The 26,310-nt window shown below is 36.3% G+C and overlaps 1 protein-coding gene and 1 pseudogene across 2 annotated transcripts in view; both read left to right on the top strand.

The window, feature by feature from the left end:
* Mtx2 (metaxin 2) overlaps nucleotides 1-26,310 on the top strand; it is a 53,238-nt gene that overhangs the window by 16,470 nt on the left and 10,458 nt on the right. Inside the window, exons 2-4 of one of the 2 annotated variants that reach the window (XM_021183930.1) lie at nucleotides 5,911-5,958; nucleotides 6,957-7,003; nucleotides 18,049-18,121. In XM_021183930.1, the coding sequence (XP_021039589.1) occupies nucleotides 5,911-5,958; nucleotides 6,957-7,003; nucleotides 18,049-18,121 (168 nt within the window). Of the gene's footprint in view, nucleotides 1-5,910; nucleotides 5,959-6,956; nucleotides 7,004-12,435; nucleotides 12,557-18,048; nucleotides 18,122-26,310 lie in introns of those variants that run through there. The other variant, XM_021183938.2, reaches the window with a different exon arrangement.
* Nucleotides 11,207-14,992, top strand: LOC110289332 (annotated as a pseudogene).

Consider the following 26,310-nt stretch of genomic DNA (forward strand, 5'->3'; position numbering starts at 1 on the left):
TATTACTTTACTAATTCATGTATTTTTTTCCCTCCCCCTTTTTTTTTTTTTTTTTTTTTTTTTTGTCAAAAGCTGATTTTATCCAAGAAAGAAAAGGATTCTTTCTTGTTCAGGAGCACCTGTAAATTAGCCATGCATTTCTTATGCAACTGTAAACCCTAAAACTTAACATTCCTATTTGATATTTTACATTTAACTATATAGTTTTCATCAGTGTCCTTGTTACTGAGATGAATTCCTATTAAAAAAACAAAGCAGAAAGTATTTGTTTGTGGCTTCAGAGGTTCCCAAGCCTGGTAAGCTGTTCCCACTTGCTGGTGGCCACATAGTAGGGTAACATGGCCTTCAAAGGTATATCCCAGTGATGTACTACCTCCAATCAGCGCCTACCTCCTAAAGTTTATAGGTTTCCCCATAGTAGTTTCTGCTGGCCACCAAACCTTTTAACACAGGAGCTTATGTGGGACATTTAATGTTCAAATCATAACAATCAGATATTAATGCCAAGGCCCAAACTCTATTCATGCTGTCTCGCTGTTAATGCTTTCTTCATCCTGTGACTTTAACCCAGGGTTCATCATTTACAATCTACATCCTCATTAATGCAGTATTTCAGTATGCAGGCCCAAATAGAGTTAGCAGTCATGGTTGTTGACTCCTTTATTAGATAAATCAGACATACAAAACGTTTACCCCACGAGTGGAAGTAGGAAGAGTTAAACAAGTTCAAGTTGAAGATGTCAGTAGGTTTCTTACTTATTAAATGTCTCTCCACCTGGTGTAGATGCCTTATCTTCTTTGCAGCACTCAGCATAAAGTGATAATAAAGCCCAGCATTTGCCTAGCCAGCATTTTCTGTGTGCTAAGTTCTAACAATGACATGAATTCTGGACTCACAGTTTATTTTCTGCTTGGAGACATAACTAAACACTCAGATTATAAAAATATTGACTGTGATAAGTGGTATAATGGGTGTCTGTGTAAGGAAGTGTTTGAGTAATTTAAAGGGATCAATAAAGACTTCCTAGGGATAGCTCAATGGTACCATTTGTAGGATACAGTGCAAAATGGAAAATTGAAGCTCTTGCCTACAACTGTAAAGATTCTAGGACTCGGGCCGGGCAGCAGAACACTTTCATAGGTCTCTAGGCTTAGATTTTTCAAAACCTGCTTTAATTAGGGTTCTTAAATACTTCAACCTCCCTTATAGCCCACCGAGCAGAGGTAGCGGGGAAAGGAGGTTAATAGGAAAGGGGTTGTGGACCTGTTTAGACGTAGTCCTTTGGGGCGATTCCAATCTTCATTGTCAGGATATCAGCAGTCCAGTCCAATAGCAAATACCAAACATGAATCAATCCAGCAGAAACTGCAAGGCTCCACTGAATTGGCAGGAGTCAATAGAAGTGGCAAGAATCAATCTGAATATTATGAGAAATTCTTTAATGTGTTCTGTCAACGAAGTGAAGACCAGTGAAGTGTTACAAGGTGTAGCAGTGCAAGAGCATCCTCTCACTGTCTGTAGGGTTGTATTTATATTCTTTCTAAACATCACATGCCCTCTTAAACATCCGCTCCAGCAAAATATCATTTACCCTCACATATGTCTGCTTCAGCAAAACATCCTCTCACAAGACAGCTTCCAGAAAAACATCATGTGACACAACTGAGTTTCCTAAGAAATCAGAAATTTCCACTACATAGGTCCTTCCTGATTGCTGGCTCTGTTCAGCTGCACGGGTTATATGTCTATAAACCAGTCTACTTGAGCAAGTGACATTTGAGCTGAGATGTGATGACACAAGATGGGGAAAAGGTCATTCTAAGTAGAGGAAACAAGAGTTTGGGGCAGGAAAAATTGTGGTGCATTCAGAAACTGGATGGAGGGTCATTGTGGATGGAACGCAGAGTGGGAAGGAGGCATGTGTGATGGGTAGAGACCGTTATTTCCCTAAGAGCAAGAAGGATCTGAGACAGCAACATGATCTGGGACATGGATTTTTATTGCAAGAACTGCATGTAGGCTTAGATTTTTTAAAAATTTATTTTATATATATGAGTATGCTGTTGCTATCTTCAGACACACCCAGAAAGGAATCAGATCCCATTACAGAGAGCTGTGAGCCTATGCGTGATTGCTGGGCACTGAACTCAGGTCCACTGGGAGACCAGCTAGTACTCTTAACTGCTGAGGCATCTCTACAGTCCCCATGGCTTAGATTTTTCTAAAAATCTATTTTTAATAAGTGTTTTTAAATGTTTTAATATTTCTTTTACCCCACCGCCCACCAGAGGTAGTGAAAAGGGAAGGCTAATAGAGCAAAGAAGGAGGCCTGTTTAGAAGTAGTTCTTTGCAGTAAATCTAATCTGTGTTGTCAGGATTTACTTCACATGAATCAGCAGCACAGCAACTCAGTCTATTCACAAACACCACCTATGAATCAACAATGGCAGATTGAGTAGAAGAAACCTTAAGGCTCTTCCAATTGGTCCGAGTCCGAAGAAGCATTAAGAATCTGCTGGAACACCACCCGAAGTTTATTGGTGTTTTCTTCTCTGTGAAGTCACGACAAACAGTCGTATACTAATACCACCAGGTGTCATCGATGAAAACCAGTGTTAGCAAAGCCCAAGGACGACCAACAAAGGATGACAGGCATACCAGTACCATCCCACATTGTCCACTGACTGTTGAGCCATTTAACAGTACGAATTCTCAAGCATCATGCTATCCAAACACCACATGCATGCCCTTTCCACAGGCTGCTTCCAGAAAAACACCACATGTCTGTTCTTAGCAAAACATCCTTTCATGTGTCTGTTGTAGCAAAAACATCCTCTCATAAGACAGTTTTCAGAAAAATATCACATGATATAACTGAGTCTACAAGGAAAGCAGAAATTTCTACTTCAGCCACCTGTAACTCTTGGTATGGTTTGGGCGTAAGTAGCTTGGACCTCAGCAGTATTGGACAACCCTTTGCCTAACTTCTATTTTTTTACTCCCCTTCCTTATTTTTGGTTTTTCGAGATGGAGTTTTACCAATTCCCTTTTAAGAAACTATTTTAGTGTTACCTTTAGTAGATGAGGCTGCTCTTTCTCTTAAGGATATTTAAAATGGCCTTTCATATTAGTGAGTACTTTAGTAGTAGAAGTTGAAAGTACGTAGGGGTAAGTGATATGAAGTATTATTTATTATTGGAAGTTTTGTGGTCTAAACATTTCCAGACAACTGAAGGACAGCTAAAAACTGAAAATATTTTATCGTCTTAAAAATAATTTTAAAAATGCTACAGGTATTACAAGTCTCTATTATCATCATAATGCTTTAAAAATGTCTACCTCTCTTTATTTGACACGGAACTCGGGCAAATGATGGCGTGGGGGTTGACTTGCTTGACATTGGCAAAGAGAAAAACAGAAAAACTTACCTTTTTGGACTGAATCTTTGCAATCAAAGGGTTTAACTAATGTCTGTGCAAGAAGTAGCCTTTATATTTTGTCGTATGTGGGTGTTAATTTTAATGATCCTTAGATTTACTTGTGTCAGTGGTTCTCAGTCTTCCTGTTGCTGTGACTCTTTAATACAGATCCTCATGTTGTGAACCCCAACCATAGAGTTATTTCGTTGCTATGTCATAAGTGTAATTTTGTTGTTATAAATCATAATTGTAAATATTTGATATATGACACCTATGAAAGAGTTTGCTTGAGCCCCCCAGGGATTGTGACCCACATGTTGAGAACCACTGACTTAGTTAAGATCTTGTTTCCTAGAATGCCAATTCCATGGATCATTTATAAAGCTTATCAACATCAACATGCCACCCAACATGGGATTTTTACTTTTGGGATACTTATAGAATAGCACTAGTGATTTTTTTCCCCCACATTATACTTTAAATACAATTATTTACTCTAGGTCACATAGACTGGGCTCATATTAATGTTTGAGTGCTCTGAGATGTTCAGGGGTGAGTTAGATAATTTGTCGTTTTCTGTATACAGTTTCTCATCTTTTGACCCAGAATACTAGAATTTCCAGCTGTTAAAATGGCTACATAGGTCTCATCATTATACTTGCCTTTTAAAAACTGGTATGTTTTATGTGTGAAGAAAATATCAAATGTTTTAATAGAATTTCTCCCTGGGAATTTATTTTCAGTAACATGAGTTGAAATATATTTTATATATCCTACCAAGCAAAACATTAATCCCTCTACCCTAGTTTCCAGCTGTAGGTCTTTCATACCAGAGCTTTTGGTATTTCTGGGCAACTTTGCAGTTAGATAATAGTTGCAAAATTTCTATTGCTTTCATATAGGTATATACTCTATTGGATTAGATCTGGAGAATCTTTCATACTAGAAGTGATAAATAACTAATTCATTCTCTCTCTCTCTCTCTCTCTCTCTCTCTCTCTCTCTCTCTCTCTCTGTCTCTCTCTCTCTNTCTCTCTCTCTCTCTCTCTCTCTCTCTCTCTCTCTCTCTCTCTCTGTCTCTCTCTCTCTCTGGGTTGAGTTTGAACTCAGTACTTTATATATGCAAGGTGAGCACTCTGCTCCTCAGCTACTAGAATTGAAACTTGAATTAACATTTACATTGTAGCTCATATTGTAAACTAATAGAGTAGCAAGTATGTTATGCAAGACGTGGCAAATTGTGGCTCCCACAGAGGTATAGAACACAACTACTTCCTTAGGGACTGAGTTTGAATATAGTTATCCTTTGGGAATTTCATAAATATTATTTCTGTGCCTCATTATAAACAAGGTTAATAGGTTTCTTTTACCTATTACCTCTTAAATGACCCATCTTAAAATGCTTTATATATGGAGATTTCTTTTAAAATCAACTATTATACTATATTAAAAATGACTTGTTGCTGTGTCAGAGACTGACTCAGCATAAACACAGTTAGAAAACTATCAATTATTAACTACTACAACCCACTTTCTTGCTAAGAACAATCATAGTTGCTGTATTAGGGTTAGTTATTTTGGTGTTTTATGTCCTTTACAAAGACTAACTTGGGAAATGAGATCCTGATAATTCCATGCATTCTGTTAATGGAGCTATTGCTTCCTTATGCACAGGTGAGCAGACACTATTTAAAATGTTTTCCCTCAGCCCTGGGAGATTGTTATTCTCTCTCTATGGGTTCTCTATAGATGGAGTCTTCTGTAGATGAGAGAGTAGGGGTCAGGGACAAGCATCATGAGAATTAAACTGGGCTTTACCCAGTTTTTCACACTGTAACACTGCTTACTGCTAGTAAGTTAGTTTTTGTAGGGTGACAGTCCTGCAGTCAAGACAGTAGATCCTTTCATATTCATTGGGATCCCTACGTTTTTAAAACACTACTTAAAAAAAGAAAAAGAAAAAGAAAAAAGAAAGGTGGTAAGGCTGTTGACAGGAGAGAAAGGTGGTAAGGCTGTTGACAGGCATGTTTGGTTCTTTCATCTAGGGCGTGACATTTTACTTTTTTGAAAAGCCTCTGATAAAATGTTTTTGGACATTGTTTTACTATCTGTTTTGTACTGGATAAAATACTAGGTTTTTTTTTTTTTTTTTTTTTTTTTTTTTTTTTTTTGGTATGTATGAGCAATATTTTGGACATAGCTGCTTTTAAGGAAGCTAACTTTATTTTTTAATTATCTTTTAATTTGGCAAGATAGTTTCCTTTTTTTCTATGAAAACCATTACCACACAATAAAGAAAACATTAAAAAGAGCCTAGCCTGTGTATGCAGTTATCATACAGTGCATACAGTCTAAGATAGTGTGATCCAGTGCTGTCGTGTCACCTTAAGGTAGACGTTATCTGCTTGCTAATGTACATATTGCGAGCCTGGCTGAGTAGTGACAGGCCTTTGCACCACGTGCCTACTTACCATTGCCTTGTTTTTGCAGCTACAGAACCTTGGCCTGAAAATGCGACCTTGTATCAGCAACTGAGAGGTAGGTTCTTAGTCACAATTAAAAATGGTTTTGTATCAGAATACCCTTACAACAAACAACAAACTCCCAAATTAAACCAAGCCAGGTGACCAACCAAGTAAATAAACGAGACTCTTCAGCCCCCAACTGTACTAATATAATTTCCTACAATGAGAATAGAAAGCACAAAGAAGGGATTCCCTTGTATAATTTGTCTATGAGGTTTTGCCTAAACTTGTACCTGCCAGTTAAACCAACTATTCATAGCCTATAGGGTCCTTAGTTTATTATTGACTCATTATATTGGCTGCTGTAGGCAGTGTAAAATGATGTGGGCGCAGGAACACTTGGCAGATTTACTGCACCAATAGCTGAGACAGCAGATTTTTGAAGTCCTGTGGTAAAGTGGGCTCTCAGTAAAAAGGAACTGTTAAAATGTATAGGCTAGGATGGTTCAGGCTCCCTTTAGCAGCTCTTCATATATCATCAGATCACATTATGGACCCCATTTGGGGCTCAGCAGCCTGCTACAGTTGTCAGAAGACTGCAAAGTAATGAAGACTAATAGGCAGCAGCCCCCGTCTTCTAAGCATGGAATTTTTATTGCAGTGAACTTGTCATCTTTCTTTTGTGTGACAGACCTAGACACACTGTGCAATATTAACTGTTAGCTGGTTTATATGGTTGTGAATGCTTTTACTTTTAACTAGAAAGATTTGAACAGATACTATTTTACTTAATTTTAATGAAAAGAAAAGATTTTTTAAAACTTACAAAATAAACAATTTTAATTGTTGATAAAATGAGATAAATGATCAAATAAATTTTAGAACAGTCTTAATTTATCATTATTTATACATAGTAATGTAACCGAAATTATTGCATAACAACATTGATACACATCTTCATAATTTCATTAGTGTAGGATTTTTTAAAAAATAAAAATCACTTTAAAATATTATAAGTATATTTTGCTTATTTAGAAGTTAAACTTTGAACCTTTCATTATGTTTCCACAGGGGAGCAAATTTTGCTTTCTGACAATGCAGCATCTCTTGCTGTGCAGGTAAATATGTAAATAATGTAATTTTGTTCTTTGTGCTAAAGGATTTATATCATTTGGAGTTGTAGTTCACCCCCACTGAGTGTCTGATACTGTATGTTTAGAGTCTTTCTGTGAGACTTAGCATTATCAGTATAATCTCACTGTTCTGTGCAGTATAATTCTATATAGGAGTTTCAGCTTTCACTATGCAAAATAAATTTCATTATTTGTTCCTTTAAGCAAAATTGCATGTTCTCTCTTAGCAATTGCTTACTTTTGGTTAGATATAATAGTATTTGATTTGGAGTGATAATTTCACTTACAGACTTAAAATTATCTTCTAACTTATTTATAAAGAGTTACTCAGTACATATTTTTAATCATTCTGTTCACTGCACACATGCTGACCTTAATTCCATCTGTTAATCTTCAAGCAGATTCTTTCTAGCTACTCCTTATATATTTACTGATTACATGTGCATTTATTATTCCCGGTCCCCTTATTGAGTGCAGTGGTTTTTGGATCCAGAAACCACTTTTAGCAGTGTAAACTTTAAATTGTATTATGGAATACATGGAGAATTGTTTATTTGGAAAATGTATATGTTTTTGTAGGTTATAAAATTACAGTTTATATAAGCATTTTACATGTTTAGCTGCTTAGGTACGTAGTTAATATAGTTTGAATCACAAAGAAGATTTACTGTGTTGCATATAAAAGGAATCTGTAGATCTGTAACATTTATTGTAGGTAAGACTGAGAGCTGCTGGTGGACAAAGAAATGGGAGGAGAGAAAGTATTTTTCAAGCTTTTGTTCCTTTGGAGGCATAATGCTAAGCATTTAATTTTAGGTCATCCCATTTATTTTATTTAATTTGATAACCTCCAGGTTTAATCCAAGCATCTAGTATGACAGAAGATAGTATGGCATTCAGCTTATCTTTGCTTTAAGGCAGAAACGATGGGAAGAAATGTGCTTGGACAATAATTTATTAGTTGTTTACATTTGTTTTATATCTTTTACCAAGAATATACATTGTAATTTTTGCCTTTATTTTGTTTTTAAATGTTATTTAACTAATTTTTATTTTCTTTTTATCTTAACTTTGATAAACAAATTTCCAGTTATGTGCAATATCTATCTATATATCTATCTCTCTCTATATAGATATATATACACACATACATACATACATACATACATACACAAATACACTTTATACAGCTTTTCTTAATCTTTTCTTTTTAGTGAGATAAATAAAATTTTAGTGTCATATATAAATATATGACATAGTATATATGTATGTATGTATGTATAAAACATAGTTGCCTGAAATAAAGAATGCACTCAGATATATATTGTATAAATGGTTTGTTAGTGTGGTGAAGTGGTCTTGCCTGATAAACAACAGTGCAAATACATTATTTGCTGTGTGTAAAATAATATTTTCAATTTTTTATCTTTGAAAAGACATCTTTAGGGCATAGTGAATATTTTAGATGATGCAGTGTTTCTTGACCACTTTTAACTGTCATTTGGGAGACAGCACTTTAAGAATTTAACACGGTTAATTAACATTTTTTTCCAGAAATTTTTGCAGTGCATGTAGTGAAAGAAAAATGGTACCCAGGCTATTTTGTATGTGATTTCAGCAGGTTTACTCCTTATTGAAGCCATCTAAGGGTCCTTTATGAAGAACCCTTAAGTGAAATAGTATTATTGTAGAGAGTACTGCAGTAATTAATTTTGAACAAACAGGACAGTATTTTGGGTAGAAATAGACTAATAACTCAGCTAGGGAGTGTTTGGCTCCTTGAAGACATGACAGTGGTTAAGCATGTTGGGTAGTCAGAAATGTTGGAGGAGTGCCATTGGCTATCCCTACTGGGGAGACACCAGGGACACTGCTCACTGTTCCACAGTGTATATAGGTTAGCTCTCTCAGCAATGAGCTCTCCAGCTCCAAGTAGAAATGTTGTCAAGTTTGATCAGCCAGAGTCTAGATGGTTTAATCAGTTGTACAAAGCAAAATGTTAGACTAACACTATTTTAAAAGTTGATATTTAAGTTTTTCCTGGAAGGGAAGGAAAAACCCAACGTGGTATATATTATTGTTTTTATGGTTCCTATTAATTTGTTTTTTTCACTATAGTTTCTCAATCACAGTTGCAACTGAAATAACACCAAAAAAGTTCTTTTAAAAATAATGGAATTTTGCTTAACCATTTCAATTTTTTTATCCTACATATGTCACTTAGATGATAAATTAACCAGCATATATTAAAAATTCCTGGTTTTCCTCAATATTCTTTGGCTTGACAGCTGATAGTAGCCATGACTATAAATGTGACTTTCCCACATATCTGATAGAAACTTTATGGAGTAATTTTCTTCTGTATAGAGAGGAGCAGTTTAGAAGAATCAGCTAAAGGCGTCATGTTTGATGTATAAAATTGGTCAAAACAATGTGACAAGTATCCATAAACTGTATGATTTCTAGAGGATACCAGATATCAAACAGTGGACATTTTAATAGCCAATTATGCCATCAGAAAATTCAAATTTTACTTATCACACTGGGTAGTGTTTAGTATATTCTGGAAGCTAAGTGCTTGGTTATTTTTAATGAAAGATACCTTTATGACTTTGGTTCAAAAGAAAATAATTTTCCTTTTGGTGATTATTTTCCCTGTGATTTTCTTTCTTTGTATCATTTATCTCCCAGTACAGGCTTGCCTGAGTGCTGCTTAGTCATGATGGAATCTTCATTGCTGACTAGAGTAAAAAGTCAGCCTGATAGATTTTCATGAGTTTAGTGTTTATGTAGCATTGTATGCACACACATACATAGAGACATTTCCCGTTGTAAAGTGCTACTTTGAGAGACTTAGGCTTATGCTGATTAGTAAGACAAACCTGATAATTCTCTGTTACTGTGTCTCTTATCCCCCAAATTTAAACCAACTGTACAGTAAATAAGTCAGTGCTAGCCACTAAGTAATTCAAAAAGTTCTAGTAGCCTCATTAATAATGTAGTTAAATTTTAGTTATGTTTTACTTAGCTCAGTATATGAAAATATCATGTAATCAACAGTTTCCTTTTTTCATATTAAATTCAAAGTCTCATATGTACAATTAGAGTAGACCTCAGTCCGTGCTAGCTGTAATGAATAATATTTTTTTTGAAAAATATTAAAGCTATAGAAATAGAAGTTGTTGATGGAGAATTAATACCTATTTTGACTTCAAGGATTTATACACTTGTTTCGTGAACAAGTGTGTGTGTGTGTGTGTGTGTATGTGTATGTGTATGTGTATGTGTATGTATATATATATACTACTACTACTACCTTCTAGTGAAGTTTAGAAATAATGTCATTAAATATATGAAGCCAATTTAAACAACCTGGCTTTTCTTTTTTGTGTGTCTGAATATGGAATCTATAAAAATGGGAGTTTTTTTAGTGTCACAAATTGATATTATTAGATTACTGCATGAAAAAGTAACGTTTTTGTACATTAAGAATCATATTTAAGGGGACTGGAGAGATGACTGAGTCGTTAAGAGCACTGAGTGCTCCTCCAGAGAACCGGGGTTTGATTCCCAGCACCCATGTAGTAGCTCGCAACTGTCTAACTCCAAGACCTGACACCCTCACATGCAGCGAAAGCACCAGTGCACATAAAAATGAATAAATAAAATTATATAAAAGCAAAGAACGAGATTTAAGCTCAGACTAAAAAGAATATCTGTGTTTTATTTAATCTTTTTATTTTTCTTGGGTTTTTTTTTTGGGGGGGGTGAGTAAATAACTCTAAAATTGAAAAAATAAAGATAGTAAAAGCTGTTTTCTTTCTGTTACTTTGTCAAAAACTGCAACATCTTCTATAAGCCTCATTAATGGTGAGCAGTAACATACTAACCTATCAGATGGGCTCATATAGACTTATGCTGATGGCCCTTGCTTTTGTTTATTTTTTTTTAATAGCAAATGAGGCTCTATAGGTGGAGGTATTTCTTAGTGGTTAAATGGTAATATTCTAGTGTAATCTTGAGGTGAGCAGTGAGGATTACCTTTTTCCTTTGGATTGCAAATCAGTTGTTAGATTGGAAAATGTGAGAAAACAGCTCCTTGTCAAGTCAGAAGATGGCTACAGTAGATGGCTTACCTGAAGAATTTTAGGTAAAATGATCTTGTTTTCAACAAGTTGTTCTTCGCAGATGAAGTGCCAGCTTAACCATGATATAAATACTGGTTAGTTGACTTGTTAATAGAGAATGAATGAGTATAATTTTGTAGAAATATTTAATAATTAAAGCTGCTTTATAGTTTCAAAATAAAAATTTAAAGATTTTAAAGTCTATCCTTCTCAGTTTGATTTTTACTCTGCAAAATGAGGTTTTTGTCTTCAGAGTTAGGAGAAGGCAGAAATAACTACAGAAAGGAATGTAGTGACAGCCGCCCTTCTCAGTAATCTAAAATGAGCAAGATGGAGGCTGCAGATATTTCCTTGATATTGTTGAATTTAAATGTAAATTCTTGAGATTTATTGTTTTATATCACATTAATTAGATCATGATGCTAAGTTACACTTACAACACCTGGCATGAGTTATGAAGTATAAATATAAAGTATGAATAAGTATAAAATAATGATGTTTCTAAAGTAAAACTGAACGTAGATTGTAAGCAGAGCTTAACAGAGTAAAACAATCTCAGTATTCCTATTAGTTCTTTAGCACATAAGTGGTGTGCGGTGCATAAAGCACCTGAGCTAGTCTTGTAGGATTTGTACTCATGAAGTAGATAGAGCATATTCAAAATGCAGTAGGTGGCTAAGTGGTCATTTTAAGTCACTTGTGAAATAGTTTGTACCTACTAATATTTTCTAATGTAAATATTTATCTTATTAAAAAATCCATGTTTCGGGCTGGAGAGATGGCTCAGCGGTTAAGAGCACTGACTGCTCTTCCATAGGTCCTGAATTGGGTTCCCAGCAACCACATGGTTCAGATTATTCCATCTGGAGTGTCTGAAGACAGCTACTGTGTACTCATATACATAAAATAAATGATTCTTTTTTTAAAAAATCCATGTTTCTATAGGCCCCTGTGAAATTAAAAGTTGAGTAGCATCACTTTTTTGTTTGTTTCTTTAAAAGGTAAATATCAAGCTGTATACTAAATTTTGTTGCATTAAATAGAGTAATGACAGTGGTAAGAAGAAGACAATATATTTTTTTAGTAGAAAATGCTAGCATTCTTCATTATTAGATGTGTAGTATCAACATAATCGATCTAGCAGTATTATATTTGAGCTGAAAACACACTTAAATTTGAGACCATACACTATCCTGTGTGAGTGAAGCATCTTTCATATAGTTCTGAGATGAAATTACCCTTGAATGAATAGCATCTTCATTTATCTTCAAACCTCTTCTGTGCTTTTAGTGAATCTACTCTTTCACCATCCACAAGAATCACATTATACTGTTATACCAGAGCACCTCTGCAGTGGGAAATAGATTGGTTTGGAAAATGAACTTGGCTTTGCTATAAATTACATTCACAGGTACAAAGGAATTTGTTATTTTGTTTAAAATAGTCACAAACATAATTATAGTCTTAATTTATGTTAAACTACAAATAGAGCTATTACTGTAACTGTATTAGCAACTTAATATGTCTTTTTAAGAATGATACCTAACACTTCTCATTTGTAACCTTAGATACATTATTTCAATTACAGGATCTGCAGCTGTTTGATATAAAATGAATTATTTTGTGGATAGATTTGTTCATAGTTTTTAATTTTAAAACATCTCTCTTCTGTAAGGTGGAAAATAATTTTTCAGTTGTCACCACAGATTTTCCTTTGTGTTCTAGTGAAACAGGATAGGAATTACAATTCAGAATCATTTTCATTTTGTGCCCTGAAACTGGCATTGCATGCTTGAGAATAAGCCTTATCAAATTTTCACGCAAAGTGTTTCAGATGTAATTATGACCTGAATAGAATCTTTGTCCTAAGGTGGAAGCCTGAGCCGTGTAGACTATGTACCTATCTAGACGTCAAGTAGCTTTGTTAATGTGCTTTATGTGACACAAGAAGCTGTATTAAGCTTTCAGCAGTCTTAATTTTCATTAATGAAAATTCTTTAAAATTTTGAATTATTTTAACATTTACTGGCACTTGGCCTATTTACTGGTGATATGTAATTAATGAGAGTATTGTGTGTTTAACTTTTAAGACAAATATTAGTGTATCTTCAAATAAAGAAGGGGGAAGAAGCTAACTAGTACTGCTCACTGGTAAACACCAGTGTTGTTTTGTACTTACTTAACTCAAATGAAGTGAGTATATTATGTGTCCCTACCATCTGCTTAGTTTATAAAAATTAGATTTTGTTACTTTTTTTTTTTGAAGGTGGAACTATAACAGAACTTTATAACATGCTTCATAGAGCTTAGGAAAACTTGGTTTTCTCTTTGCTCCCAGTCTTCAGGGAGTGCGAGCTGTATGGCTGGTGTTATTAGGTTCTTGGTGTGCAAGAATTGTTCTTTTCCTGCATTTGACTGCTTTATACTTCCTTCTACTGCTTAATTTCCCCTTAAAGGTTTATTTTCATTTATGTGTAATTCTAATAGGCAAAGCTTATATCTTTTTTTTATTCTGAGTTTGGTTGCTTTTATAAAGAATCTAATGTTTTTCCAAGCTGTCAGATTTTGATGTATCTAAAGTTGAGTCAAACATTCCTGGAATAGTATTCAGGGGAGTGTGTACTAAGGAAGATTCTATTTTCTGTTGTAATCTATCTTATGTACTCTCAAGTGTCATTTTCATGCTTTGGTAGCAAATTTGACTTATGTAAAGCAGTTTTTGTTTATTGAGTTATGATTTCTGATTACTAAATAGGAAAATTGAATTCCTGTTAGTTTTTTAAACTAATGCCTGCTTACTGATATGTGTTTCTTAAAATACTACTAAATAGGAGGTGAGTTTACTTTAAAGCACTGCGTTTTAGATTCATAGAACTAAAAGATGCCAGTCATTTTATATGAAGGATGGGTAGTAAGGACAGTCATGGTCTGCAGGTACTGACAGAACTTACACTCTAAAGGGACAGGCCTTTTAGCTGCATGATTTCGACAAATTAAGCTTTATGTCAGTACTATGTGTTTATTTACTTCCTTTTGCTTTGTTAGAAAAGATTATATAGTTATGTGTATTGAAAATAAATCATTCCCTTTTTCCCCGGTGTGTTAGTGCTGTTTTAAGAACAAGCCATACCCAAAATCGTTTCTGCTGAGGCATCCCTGGTGCCTCATGATTTGGTAGGGTACGGGAGAGCACTGAAGAGGCCCTCTGCTGACTTGAGACAGAAGAAGGCAAAAGTTGATGAATTCCTGCTTTGTGGCCACATGGTGTCAGATGAATATGAAAGCCTGGAGGTAGAGAGTTGTGGCAAGAATCACTTTCATATTTAAGTGAGGCTCTGCCCTTTCCATGCCATCTGAGCCAACAAGATGTCCTGTGCTGGGGCTGACAGGCTTCAGACAGGTATGAGTGAGTGGTGCCTTTGGGAATCCCAGGTCCCGTGGCCAGGGTTTACGTTGGCCGGGTCATCATGTCCATCCATACCAAGCTGCAGAGTAAGGAACATGTGATTGAGACTACGTAGAGCCAAGTTCAAGTTCTCTGACTACCAGGAGATCCACATCTGGGAGAAGTGGGGTATCACCAGATTTAATGCAGATGAATTTTGAAGACATGGTCTCTGGAAAGCAGCTCATTCCTGATAGCATCACAAAAATCCCCAGGAGCAGTCAGTCCCCTAGACAAGTGGCAGGCCCTGCAATTTTTGAGGGTCTCTGTAGTGCTCTCCTCTACCCTACAAAGTCATGTTCAGTCAACATTCAGTAAAAGAGAAATTCAGTACTTATATTGTTCTTTCAAAAAAACAATTCATGTTTTTCATTTATCCCTTTAATATCTAAAGATACTTGTTTTAGCCTAGAAATTTGTTTGTTGTTTTATATAAAAATGTGATTACAGTATATAATACTTTTTTCCTAAGTAAGTACAATAACATATATGAGGTCAGCTTTCTTTTGAAGTCATCAAAATTAAAGTCCCCTTTCTCAGGTGGATAAACAAGTTGCTGTCACCACCACCGATAGAATATCGTGTATTTATTGAGCTACTCTGCGCCAGATGGTATATAGAGTAATCCACCTTGCTAATTGTTTTATTCTACAACTTAGAAAGTTTGTGGACTTAAGAAACCTTGAAGCTGATATAATTGCTAAGATTCATCTAAGTATTCATCCCTCTCACTGAGAGTTGTCTGCTCTGCTCAACCCTCACTGTTTTATGGACTCTCTGGTGTATGCGCATGATAGGCTCCTCCTTAGGCAGCTTGCTGTGAGGTCCATTCTCCTGAGGTACTTAACCCAGTGATGGTAAGGGATGGGAGAGGCTTGTCAGGACAGAGAAGGCTGGAGGACTCATACAGAAAGTAACATTCCTGTGAATGGTGCTGGGGCAGCAGTCACAGCAGCACCTACCTTTATGCAAAGGTCATGGCTGGAGAAGGCTCACTTCGGCCGACTGTTGCCACCATGACCCTTCCTTACCATTTCCTGAACATAGTAGTGCTCTTTAAAAAGGCTGCAGTTGAATAAAAGGCTATTTGATGTCTGAAGGTTTTTAATGTTGTAAATTTTACATCTTTTTTTGTGTATCTACATAGATATCTATATTAACTTCTATTAAAATCATTAGACTGTTTTCTGGAAATGGATGACTTTTGGGTTTTAAATTTAATTCAAGTAATTTTTTTCCTCTTATTTTCTTCTAGAATGTTATTAGTATGTTTGGTAATAAAGATTTGAAATGTGATATGCATATTATTTGTTATACTGCTGAGCTATCTCTGCAGCTCATGCAAGCTGTCTTTATAATTTTTAGTGTAGTGTAGTCACTTTCAGATGATTTCAGCCTGCCATTGGTGTAAACCCATGATATCCAGCAGACCCCAGCAGACATCATCTATCCACACAAGTCTAGACCTTAGGCACATGTGCCTCTTGAACATGGAAAAATGGTTAGGTTGCCTGAGAAAAAGATTTTGAATTTTTGTACAATTTTATTAAACTTATATTTGACCTAAATAGCAACCTGTTGCTAATAATTACCATATTGGACAGCCTGGTTATAAAACATTGGGCACATTGGGATAGGATATGCCATGAAAATTGTTTCATGTGGTTATTTCTTTGAATTGCTTTGGAATTAAGTGCCTAACTGAAGGTTTAGTTAGCATAAATATATTGTTATAGCCAAGACTACATTTTTCCCGTCTCAGAATAAAATTAAATGGTTCTACCTCACATTAAAATCAAATCCTGGCCACTTTGGTTGGTGCACTCAAATCACATGGCAAGTAAGCAACTCTGAATGCTAACATCAAATCTATACTACTATAAATAGTTGTGGGGAAGTGAAGGAGATTGTGAGGAGTAAAAATACAATAATGTAAAAACACTCTGGTTTTTAGAGACCTTTCTTTTGCTTTAGGAGATAATGTGTCCATAAGTTGCAAAGCTGTGGTACTCAGGCCGTGAGTAAAGGGTTTCTTTTTAGGGGGAATCATTTCTAGAGGACTAGAATTTTAATTGACAGACTTTTAAAATTAGAAAGCTTTATTTTATCCAAACAGGGTCTTATAATGTAGCCCAGGCTGGCTGGAACTTAGTTTTAATTAGTCTTACCCTAGTGTTCAAAGTGGGTAGATTTTTTTTTTCTATAGGATGCTGTTCATGTTCAGTACTGTTACCAGTTACTGAGACTTAAGACTGATTTTTCAATCCAGAGTAGAAAAGGAGTCACAGGAAACAATTCTTATGAGAAATTTGTGTTGGGTATGAGCAGGGTCTTCTGTTTATAATCTTAGTAGATAATAGCCTTGTTAATTAAGTAATTCATAGTAATTCACATTTGACTATTTTTATTATAGTTTCATCAATTTGTGAAAAAAGAAAAAAAGATCGTTTCTCCCTCTCCCCCCCACCCCATTTCTAAATTGTGTGTGGATATTAGAACTGTAGTAACTTAGGGCTTCCCAGAGAATGAACTGTTTTGTAGAAAGAAAGTTGGAATAGTATGTAAGAGGAAAGATGAAGTCAGAAAGTCATGACAGAGAGCAAGGGGAGCAGACTTGGAAAACAAGTTTGTACAAGAAGTAGTAGGTTTGTGAGAGTTCACTGGTGTCCTAAACCCTTTACAAAAGAATCAGTGTGTATGTAATGCAGTGTGTGTGTGTGTGTGACAGAGACAGAGAGACAGAGAGACAGAGAGTAGGTCTGTGAGAGTTCACTGGTGTCCTAAAACCCTTTACAAAAGAATCAGTGTGTATGTAATGCAATGTGTGTGTGTGTGTGTGTGTGTGTGTGTGTGTGTGTGTGACAGAGACAGAGAGACAGAGAGAGACAGAGAGACAGAGAGAGAATATATCATTTTGTGTGTATAGAAGTCAGAGAACAGCTTTCGAGATTCAGTTCTTCTGTTGGATCAAACTCAGGTTGTCCGTTTGGCTGCATGCCGTTCCTCGCTGCACTATCTCACTGGCTCCCAATTTAAATGAAGCCACATATCAAGATTTTGAGTATTACTGGAAAGAACATTGAGGTAGCAGAAATAACATTGTGAATTTTCCATTAAAATGAGGAAGATGGTGATCCTGCAATGAATAAAAAAATTAAACCATCTTTAAAATTTTGATATTATTCATTAAAGAAAGTAAAGCAATATATACTATTGCTTACATACACAAATAGAAAATGTAAAATTTTCCTAAATTTTAAAATTGTATATATTTACTAATGACTTAAGTCTTTTTTAAAGTAAAATATTTTTGTTTGGAAACTTTAAACTTGCTTATCATTTTTAAGGGGAGTATTAATGTATGAACTTTTAAGTTTAGGAAAAGAATGAAGGAAGAGTTCTCTTTAAATATGCACAAGTTTTTAATAACCTTATTTTATTTCTCTTTTTCTTTACAGGCATTTTTGCAGATGTGTAATCTGCCTGTCAAAGTGGTGTGTAGGGCAAATGCGGAATATATGTCTCCATCTGGTAAGTGGGTGTGTTTTCTATTAATACTTTTGCTTGTTATTTGACATTGAGGATTGAACCTAAGGCCTTAGCCATGATAGCAGGTGCATTACCACTGGCCTTATTTCTAGGACCCAATGTTAAAATCCTTTGTTTGTTTGTTTGTTTGATTTTTTTTCCACTTTGAAGGATTATTTTTCTATTGTTTTTTAAAGTAGCAGTTATGAACTTAATCATAAAGACCTATGTGTACATACTTGAGCTCTGGTCCGAGGTGTTTTACTGGATTGCTAAGGACATAAGTGATGTCAGAATTCCTTAGTCTTATTTATAGGGTTTTCCTTACCAGAAAATAAATTTTAATGCTGATGAATCTGGTTTTTGTATGGTTTTGTTTGTTTGTTTTTTTATTTACATTCCAGCCATTGCACCCCTCGCCCCTTCCCTGTCCACCCTCCCACAGTTCCCCATCCCATTTCTCCTCCACTTGTCTCTGAGATGGTGCTCCACTCCCACCAAACCAACTTCCCTGAGGCTTTGTAGTACAGCTTGAGGTCAGGGATGGTGATTCCCCAGGAAGTTCTTTTATTTTTGAGAATTGTTTTAGCTATCCTGGTTTTTTTGGTTTTCCATATGAAGATGAGAATTGCTCTTTTCCATGTCTATGAAGAATTGAGTTGGAATTTTGATGGGGATTTCATTGAATCTGTAGATTGCTTTTGCTAAGATGGCCATTTTCACTATTTAATCCTACCAATCCATGAACATGGGAGATCTCTCCATCTTCTGAGGTCTTCTTCAGTTTCTTTCTTGAGGGATTTGAAGGCCTTGTCCTGAAGATCTTTCACTTGCTTGGTAAGAGTTATACCAGATACTTTATACTATTTGTGGCTGTTGTGGAGGGAGTTGTTTCCCTAATTTTTTTTCTCAACCTGCTTATCATTTGTATAAAGGAAGGCTACTGATTTGTTTGAGTTAATTTTCTATCCAGTCACTTTGCTGAAGTTCTTTATCAGCTGTAGGAGTTCTCTGGAGGAATTTTGTTGAGGTATTTTGGGGGTCGTTTATGTATACTACCATATCATCTACAAATGATACTTTGACTTCTTCCTTTCCAATTTGTATTCCCTTGGTCTTTAGCTTTCTAATTGCTCTAGCTAGAACTTCAACTTTATATTGAATAGCTAGGGGGAGATAGTGGGCAACCTTGTCGTTGATTTTAGTGGAATTGCTTCTAGTTTCTCTCCATTTAATTTGCTGTTAGATGTTGGTTTGCTCTATGTGCTTTTAGGTATGTGCCATGAATTCCTGATCTCTCCAAGACTGTTGAAGGCTTTTTTAGCAACTAATGAGATGATTATGTGACTTTTTTCCTTAAGTTTGTTTGTTTATATGTTAATGGATTTTCACATATTGAACCATCTCTGAATTGCTGGGATGAAGCCTACTTGATCATAGTGTATGATGGTTTTGATGTGTTCTTGAATTTGGTTTGCGAGAAATTTATCGAGTGTTTTTGCATCCATATTCATAAGTGAAATTGTTGGATCTTTGTTTGGAAACTGTCTCTGTGCCCTTTAGTTAGTTTGGCTAAAAGTTTATCTAACTTGATTTTCTCAAAGAACTGGCTCTTGGTTTTGCTGATTCTTTGTATCTTTCTCTTTGTTTCTAACTGGTTGATTTTAGCCCCTAGTTTGACCATTTCCTGCTGTCTTACTTGTCTTATGTGCCTTTGCTTCTTGTTTTAGAGCTTTTCAGTGTGTCATTAAGTTGCTTGTATGGGATCTCTCCAATTTCTTTATGAAAACACTTGAGTGCTATGAATTTTCCTCTTAAGACTGCTTTCACTGAATCCCATAAGTTTGTATGTGTTGTGTCTTCATTTTCATTGAATTCTATGAAGTCTTTGATTTCTTTATTTTTTCCCTGACCAAGTTATCATTGAGCCAGATAGTTGTCCATTTTCCATGGGTATGTGGGCTTACTGTTGTTTTTGTTGTTATTGAAGTATACCCTTGGTCCTTGGTGATCTGATAGAATGAATGGGATTATTTCAGTTTTCATGTATCTGTTAGTTCTTGTTTTGTGCCCAAGTATATGGTTAGTTTTGGAGAAGGTTCCCTGAGGTGTTGTTGAGAAGGTATATTCTTTTGTTTTGAGGTGAAATGTTTTGTATATATCTGTTAGATCCATTTGGTTTATAACTTCTGTTAGTTTTACTGTGTCTCTGTTTAGTTTCTGTTTCAATGACTTGTCCATTGGTGAGAGTGGGGTGTTAACGTCTCCCACTATTAATGTGTAAGGTTCAATGCATGTTTTGAGCCTTAGTAAAGTTTCTTTTATGAATGAGAGTACCCTTGTGTTTGCGGCATAGATGTTCAGAATTGAGAGTTCATCTTGGTGAGTTTTTTCCTTTGATGAATATGACATGTCCTTCCCCATCTTTTTTGATAAATTTTGGTTGAAAGTCTGTTTTATCAGATATTATTAGAATAACAGCTTCAGCTTGTTTTTTGGGACCATTCGCTTGGAAAACTTTTTTCTAGCCTTTTACTCTGAGGTAGTGTCTGTCTTTCTCACTGAAGTGTGTTTCTTGTATGCAGCAAGATGCTGAATTCTTTTTACTGGTCCATTCTGTCAGCCTGTGTCTCTTTATTGGCTAATTGAGAGATATTAAAGACAGATGATTGTTTCAGTTAATGTTGCTGGAGGTGGTATTATGTTTGTGTGATTCTCTTCTTTTGGGTTTGTTGTGAAATGTTTTAATTTCTTATGTTTTCTTGGATGTAGATACCCTTCTTGTATTGGAGATTTTCTTCTAGTAGCCTCTGTAGAGCTGGTTTAGTGGAAAGATATGTTTAAATTTGGTTTTGTTATGGAATATCTTGGTTTCTCCATCTGTGGTATTGAGAGTTTTACCTGGCATTTGTGTTCTCTTAGGATCTGGATGACATCTGCCCAGAATCTTCTGACTTTTTAGAGTCTCTGTTGAGAAGTCTGGTGTAATTCTGTTAGGTCTGCCTTTATATGTTACTTGGCCTTTCCCCCTTACAGCTTTTAATATTCTTTCTTTGTTCTGTTCATTTAGTATTTTGATTATTATGTGATGAGAGGATTTTCCTTTCTGGTCCAATCTATTTGGTGTTCTGGAGGCTTCTTGTACATTTATGGCCATCTCTTTCTTTAAGTTAGGGAAGTTTTCTTCTATGATTTTGTTGAAGATGTTTTCTGTCCCCTTGAGCTGGGATTCTTCACCCTTTTCTATTTCTATTATTTTTAGGCTTGATCTTTTCATTGTGTCCTGAATATCCTGGATATTCTGGCTTAGGAGCTTTTTACACTTTGTATTTTCTTTGACTGATATGTCAGTCTCATCTATTATGGTATCTTCTATACCTGAGATTGTCTCTTCTATCTCTTATATTCTGTTGGTGATATTTACAACTGTAGCTCCTGATCTCATTCCTAAGTTGACAGTCTCTAGGGTTGCTTCAATTAATGTTTTCTTTATTGTTTCTGTTTCCATTTTTAGTTCTTGGACCATTTTGTTCAATTCCTTCACGTTCTTGATTGTATTTTCCTGTATTTTTTTTTTTTTTTTTCCCCCAAGACAGGGTTTCTCTGTGTAGCCCTGGCTGTCCTGGAACTCACTCTGTAGACCAGGCTGGCCTCGAACTCAGAAATCCGTCTGCCTCTGCCTCCCAAGTGCTGGGATTAAAGGCGTGTGCCACCATGCCCGGCTTCCTGTATTTTTTTAAGGGATTTATTTATTTTCTCTTTAAGGGCTTCTACATGTTTACCTGTGTTTTCCTCTATTTCTTTGAGGGGGTTCTTTATATTCTCTTTAAAGGCCTCTATCATCTTCATGATAAGGGATTTCAGGTCATTATCTAGCTTTTCCCTGTTAGAGTATCCAGGGCTTGCTGCAGTGGGAGAACAGGGTTGTGGTGGTACCAAATTACATTGGGTTCTGTCACTTATCTTGTGCTTGCCTCTCGCCATCTGGTTATCTCTGGTGTTAACTGGCCTGGGTGTCTCTGACTGGAGCTGGCCTCCTTGGAGGCAGGTGGAGCTCTGTGGCTTGGGTTAGAACTGGTCTTCTGGGAGTCATAGGCAGTGCTGTCTCTGGTTAGGGTGGACCTCCTATGTCTCTGATTAGAACAGACCTCTAGTGCCTCTAGTTATTGCTGACCTCCCGGGAGGCAGACAGGCTGTAGGGGGTGGGAGGGTATCAGGCCTCCTGATCTATAATGTGGGTGGTCTATAACGTGGGTGGAGGAGCAGACTGGAAGGAAGGTAGAGCTAAGGAAGGTGGGTAGGTATCTCATCCGCTGGGCTATGTGCGTGTCTGAGCTGGCGTGGGATTTTTGGTCGAGATTCTAACCTGTGTCCCTGGTTACTGTGTACCTCTGGGAGGCATGCTGGCTATTGAGTGTGGGAGGGTATTGGGCTTGCTGATTTGGCCCCAGTGGAGAAGTAGACCAGAAGGCTGAATCTGTTTATTATTCAACATACCTCAGTTATCTTTCCTAGAGAACAGGTAGAAGAAGAAAGCTCATGAAACTATGAAATTGTCACTGGGTCTTAGTCACTGAAATGGCTCCTTTTCAATTTTCTTTTTTTCTAGTGTTTTAAAATACTTGTATTAAAGCTTCACTTTTTTTAAATGATAAGGGTGATCTATGTGTTATATGCTAGTAGATTTAAGCAGTCAGGGTGATCTTATATGTTATATGCCAGTTGATTTAACTAGTGTTAAATAAATGGGATTCAAATAATTTTGGTATAAAAACATAATGCCTCAAAGCTAATTGAATGTTAAATATACACAGATTATTTTAGTTATGGTTTTGCTGGAACAATACTAACACAGAATCACTCCTTCATGAATAAGAGATTCTGTATAATTGATTAGTGTAAGTATGCTATATTGCTTTTTTTTTCTTGGTTGAATTTTGTTTATTTGTTTGTTTGCTTTGGCCCTGTGCAACAGCTTTGGCTGTCCTGGAACTTGCTTTGTGGACTAGGCTGATCTGGAACTCACAGAGATCCTAAGTGGTGGGATTCAAGGCATGTGCCACCATGCCTGGCTGCTAGATTGCTATTTACACATATAAAATTTGCCAATCTCTGCACTTCATTTTGGTGATTATTTAGGAATCACTTGTGTTTAGTATTTTCTTTTTACCCTGCCCTTTTCTACTAAGATACTTCATCTTGTTTCAAATTAGTATTTCCTTTATCATGATTTGGAGTTATGAGTCCAAAATTTCCTTTAAAAATCTGCTTGCTTGATATTTATTTTTAAATGTAAATAGACTAGTGTTCACTGTCTTAGTGGCGATGTTCTGTTGCTGTGAGGAGACCATGACCATGGCAACTCTTATAAAAGAAAACATTTAGTTGGTGTGGCTTACAGCTCAGAGGTTTAGTCCATTATCATCATGGCAGGAAGCTTGGTGGCATGCAATCAGACATGGTGCTGGAGAGGTAGCAGAGAGTTCTACACCTGGATCTGTAGGCAGCAGAAAGAGTGAGTGAGCCACTGGAAGAGTGAGCGTCTGAAACTTCAAAGCCTACCCCCAGTAACACACTTCGTCCAACAAGGCCACACCTCCTAAAAGTACCATGCCCTCTGAACCTGTGAGTGACATTTTCATCCAAACCACCACACACAGTACTTATTTCTGGTTCTCTTGGCATCCTCTCTGTAGACCAGGCTAGCCATGAACTCATAGAAATCCATCTGTCTCTGCCTCCTGAGTGCTGGAATTAAAGGCATGCATCACCAACTAAACTTCTAATGGACTTTTACAACCAAGGACATAGAAAACGTTTTGGCTAAAAGTTAGGAAGTCACTAATCCTGTAACTTTGTCCAGTTATTAACTATTTCCTTGGGGAGTTTTACTTCTCTTTGAGCTTCAGTGACCTCAGGTGTTACACGAGATTATTCAGATTAGATGACATCTAAGCTTCTAGCTAACATTCGCTGAATATACAAACTTACTTGACAATATGTTATTGCTTTCTTTAGGGGGAAAAAAGAGAAGTAATTAGGGTAGGAGAGATGGCTCAATACTTAATGTACACGTATGAGGCTCGGAATTCAGATTCCCCTACAAAAAGCTGGGCCTTATAGCACCTGTCAGCAATCCCAGTGTTAGGAAACAGAGGCAAGGCAATCTAGCTAATCCTTGAGCTCTAAATCCAGTGAGAGACTGTTTCAAAAGTCAAAATAAGGTGGAGACTGATAGAAGAATGATATAGGACAATGATGTCAACCTTTGGCCTCTGCACACTCATAGTTGCATGGGTGAATGGACCAGTGTGAGTACACACACACACCACACACACACACACACAAGTGTAGAAGAATTTTAATCTGGTTACTTGAGTGCTCTGGCAAGGGATCACATCCAAAGACTAACTAGGTCTGTATAATGACACACTTGTAATCCCTGTAGCTGGAATATAGACATGCCTTTAGTACATACCTCTAATACAGTGACATCTAATGGGGGGGGGGCAGACAAAGTGACTAGTCAGAGAAAGATTTGACAGAATAAATCAGTTAAGATACGCTCAACTCATGAGAACACACAAGAAAGAGGCTACTTAAAAGCAGTGCAGGGAGAGCGGTAGTGGAGAGTTCACTTGAGGTCCTGCAGTTCCAGTCAGTTTGTGCATTCAGTTCAGTTCTTGGAGTTCAGAGGCAGGGCAATTCAATCAGAAGCCAAGAGAAGTCAGTTTGAATAGGTTAGTTTGGAGAGGATTTGAACCAGAACAGCTGAGTTGAACCAGCCAGCCAGAGTTCAGAAAGAGCTAGAAAGGGTGATTTTACTCAGCAGTAAGTCTTGGAGGCTGAAACATTCTAGGCCTAAGTTAGCAGACAGAGACTGGAAGTTGAAACCTTCAAGGTTCAGGCTTGCAGAAGATTAGATTGTACAGAGGCTAGAAGCTTCCAGGCCTAGGCCTGGGGATAGTTACGTTAAAAACAACACTCTGGGTTCAGCCCAAGCCATGTATTCATTTAGCTTGGGTATGGCTCCCATCTTATCCTATCATAGAAGGAAATAAAAGGTACGTTTACATCACAACACACACACACACACACACACACACACACACACACACACACACACCATGTCAAATAGTAAAAATCTTAAACATCATACTTTGTAATACCTATTAATTAGTCTTGGCATGAAACAGTTATTTTTTTTCTCCAAAATCTCAGATCACCTGTATTTACACTAATAAAGATCTTTTCTAAGTCAAAAATCAAGCAACAATATAGCCTAATGTTTATCCAATTTAAATTATTTCTCTCCTGATTTATAAAGCACTAGAAAGAATTCACTGTTGATAATAGGGACATACCTTCCGTCTGTTGAGTGTTGTGCTCCCAAAGGCTTGCCTTTTCTTTGTAGTGTTATCACATAGATGCAGATGAAGCTTTTATTGGTGCCAGGCACCTCATCCATTACCCTCAGGCTGACTAAGCCAGAGAGAAGTGAATATACTGAAAAGTAGCAGGAAGAAGCCCGCTGTTAGTATGAACTCTAGTTGAACTAAGTCTGACAGCAGGTTCTATCATTTCACATTTGGAGTAGAGTTAGCTTGCTATTTAGAGATGGTTTTCTTTTATCTCTAATAAGTGTATTAAGCAGTAATGTTTATTAAAATGGAATATTACTGTCTAATGTGACATTTACTTAAAGACACCAGTTCCCCCACCTTCTCTCCTTCACGTCCTCTACTCAGATGTGAATCTAAAGCTTCATGTATGTTGGTCAAACACTAGTCCTAAGCTGAGCTATGTCCCTTAGTGTTACCATCTTCATAAGCTTACTGTTTTGTTCTTTTTTTTCTCTCGTGTATTGGGGACATAACTCAACCAGCATACCCTCTAAAATAGTAAATTCTTTGAGTCAGAGACATTAGTGCATTGTTATGTGCTTAAAATACTGACTTCAATGGGTATCAGATTTAAAAATTAGAAAGTATAAAAGAAATCTTTTGAAAATTACATTTCCCAGCATCCAGGAGGCAGAGGCCGGTGGATCTCTGGGAGTTTGAGGCCAATATGGTCTACATAGTGAGTTATAGGTCAGCCAAGACTACATAGTGAGACTCTGTTTCGAACAAAACAAAATTAAACTGTACTTTTTTTTGTAGATTGAAGTTTTGCACTGTACCCTGATGAGA

This window comes from Mus caroli, chromosome 2 (assembly GCF_900094665.2).
Source record: "Mus caroli chromosome 2, CAROLI_EIJ_v1.1, whole genome shotgun sequence".
In the NCBI taxonomy this organism is placed as follows: Eukaryota; Metazoa; Chordata; class Mammalia; order Rodentia; family Muridae; genus Mus; species Mus caroli.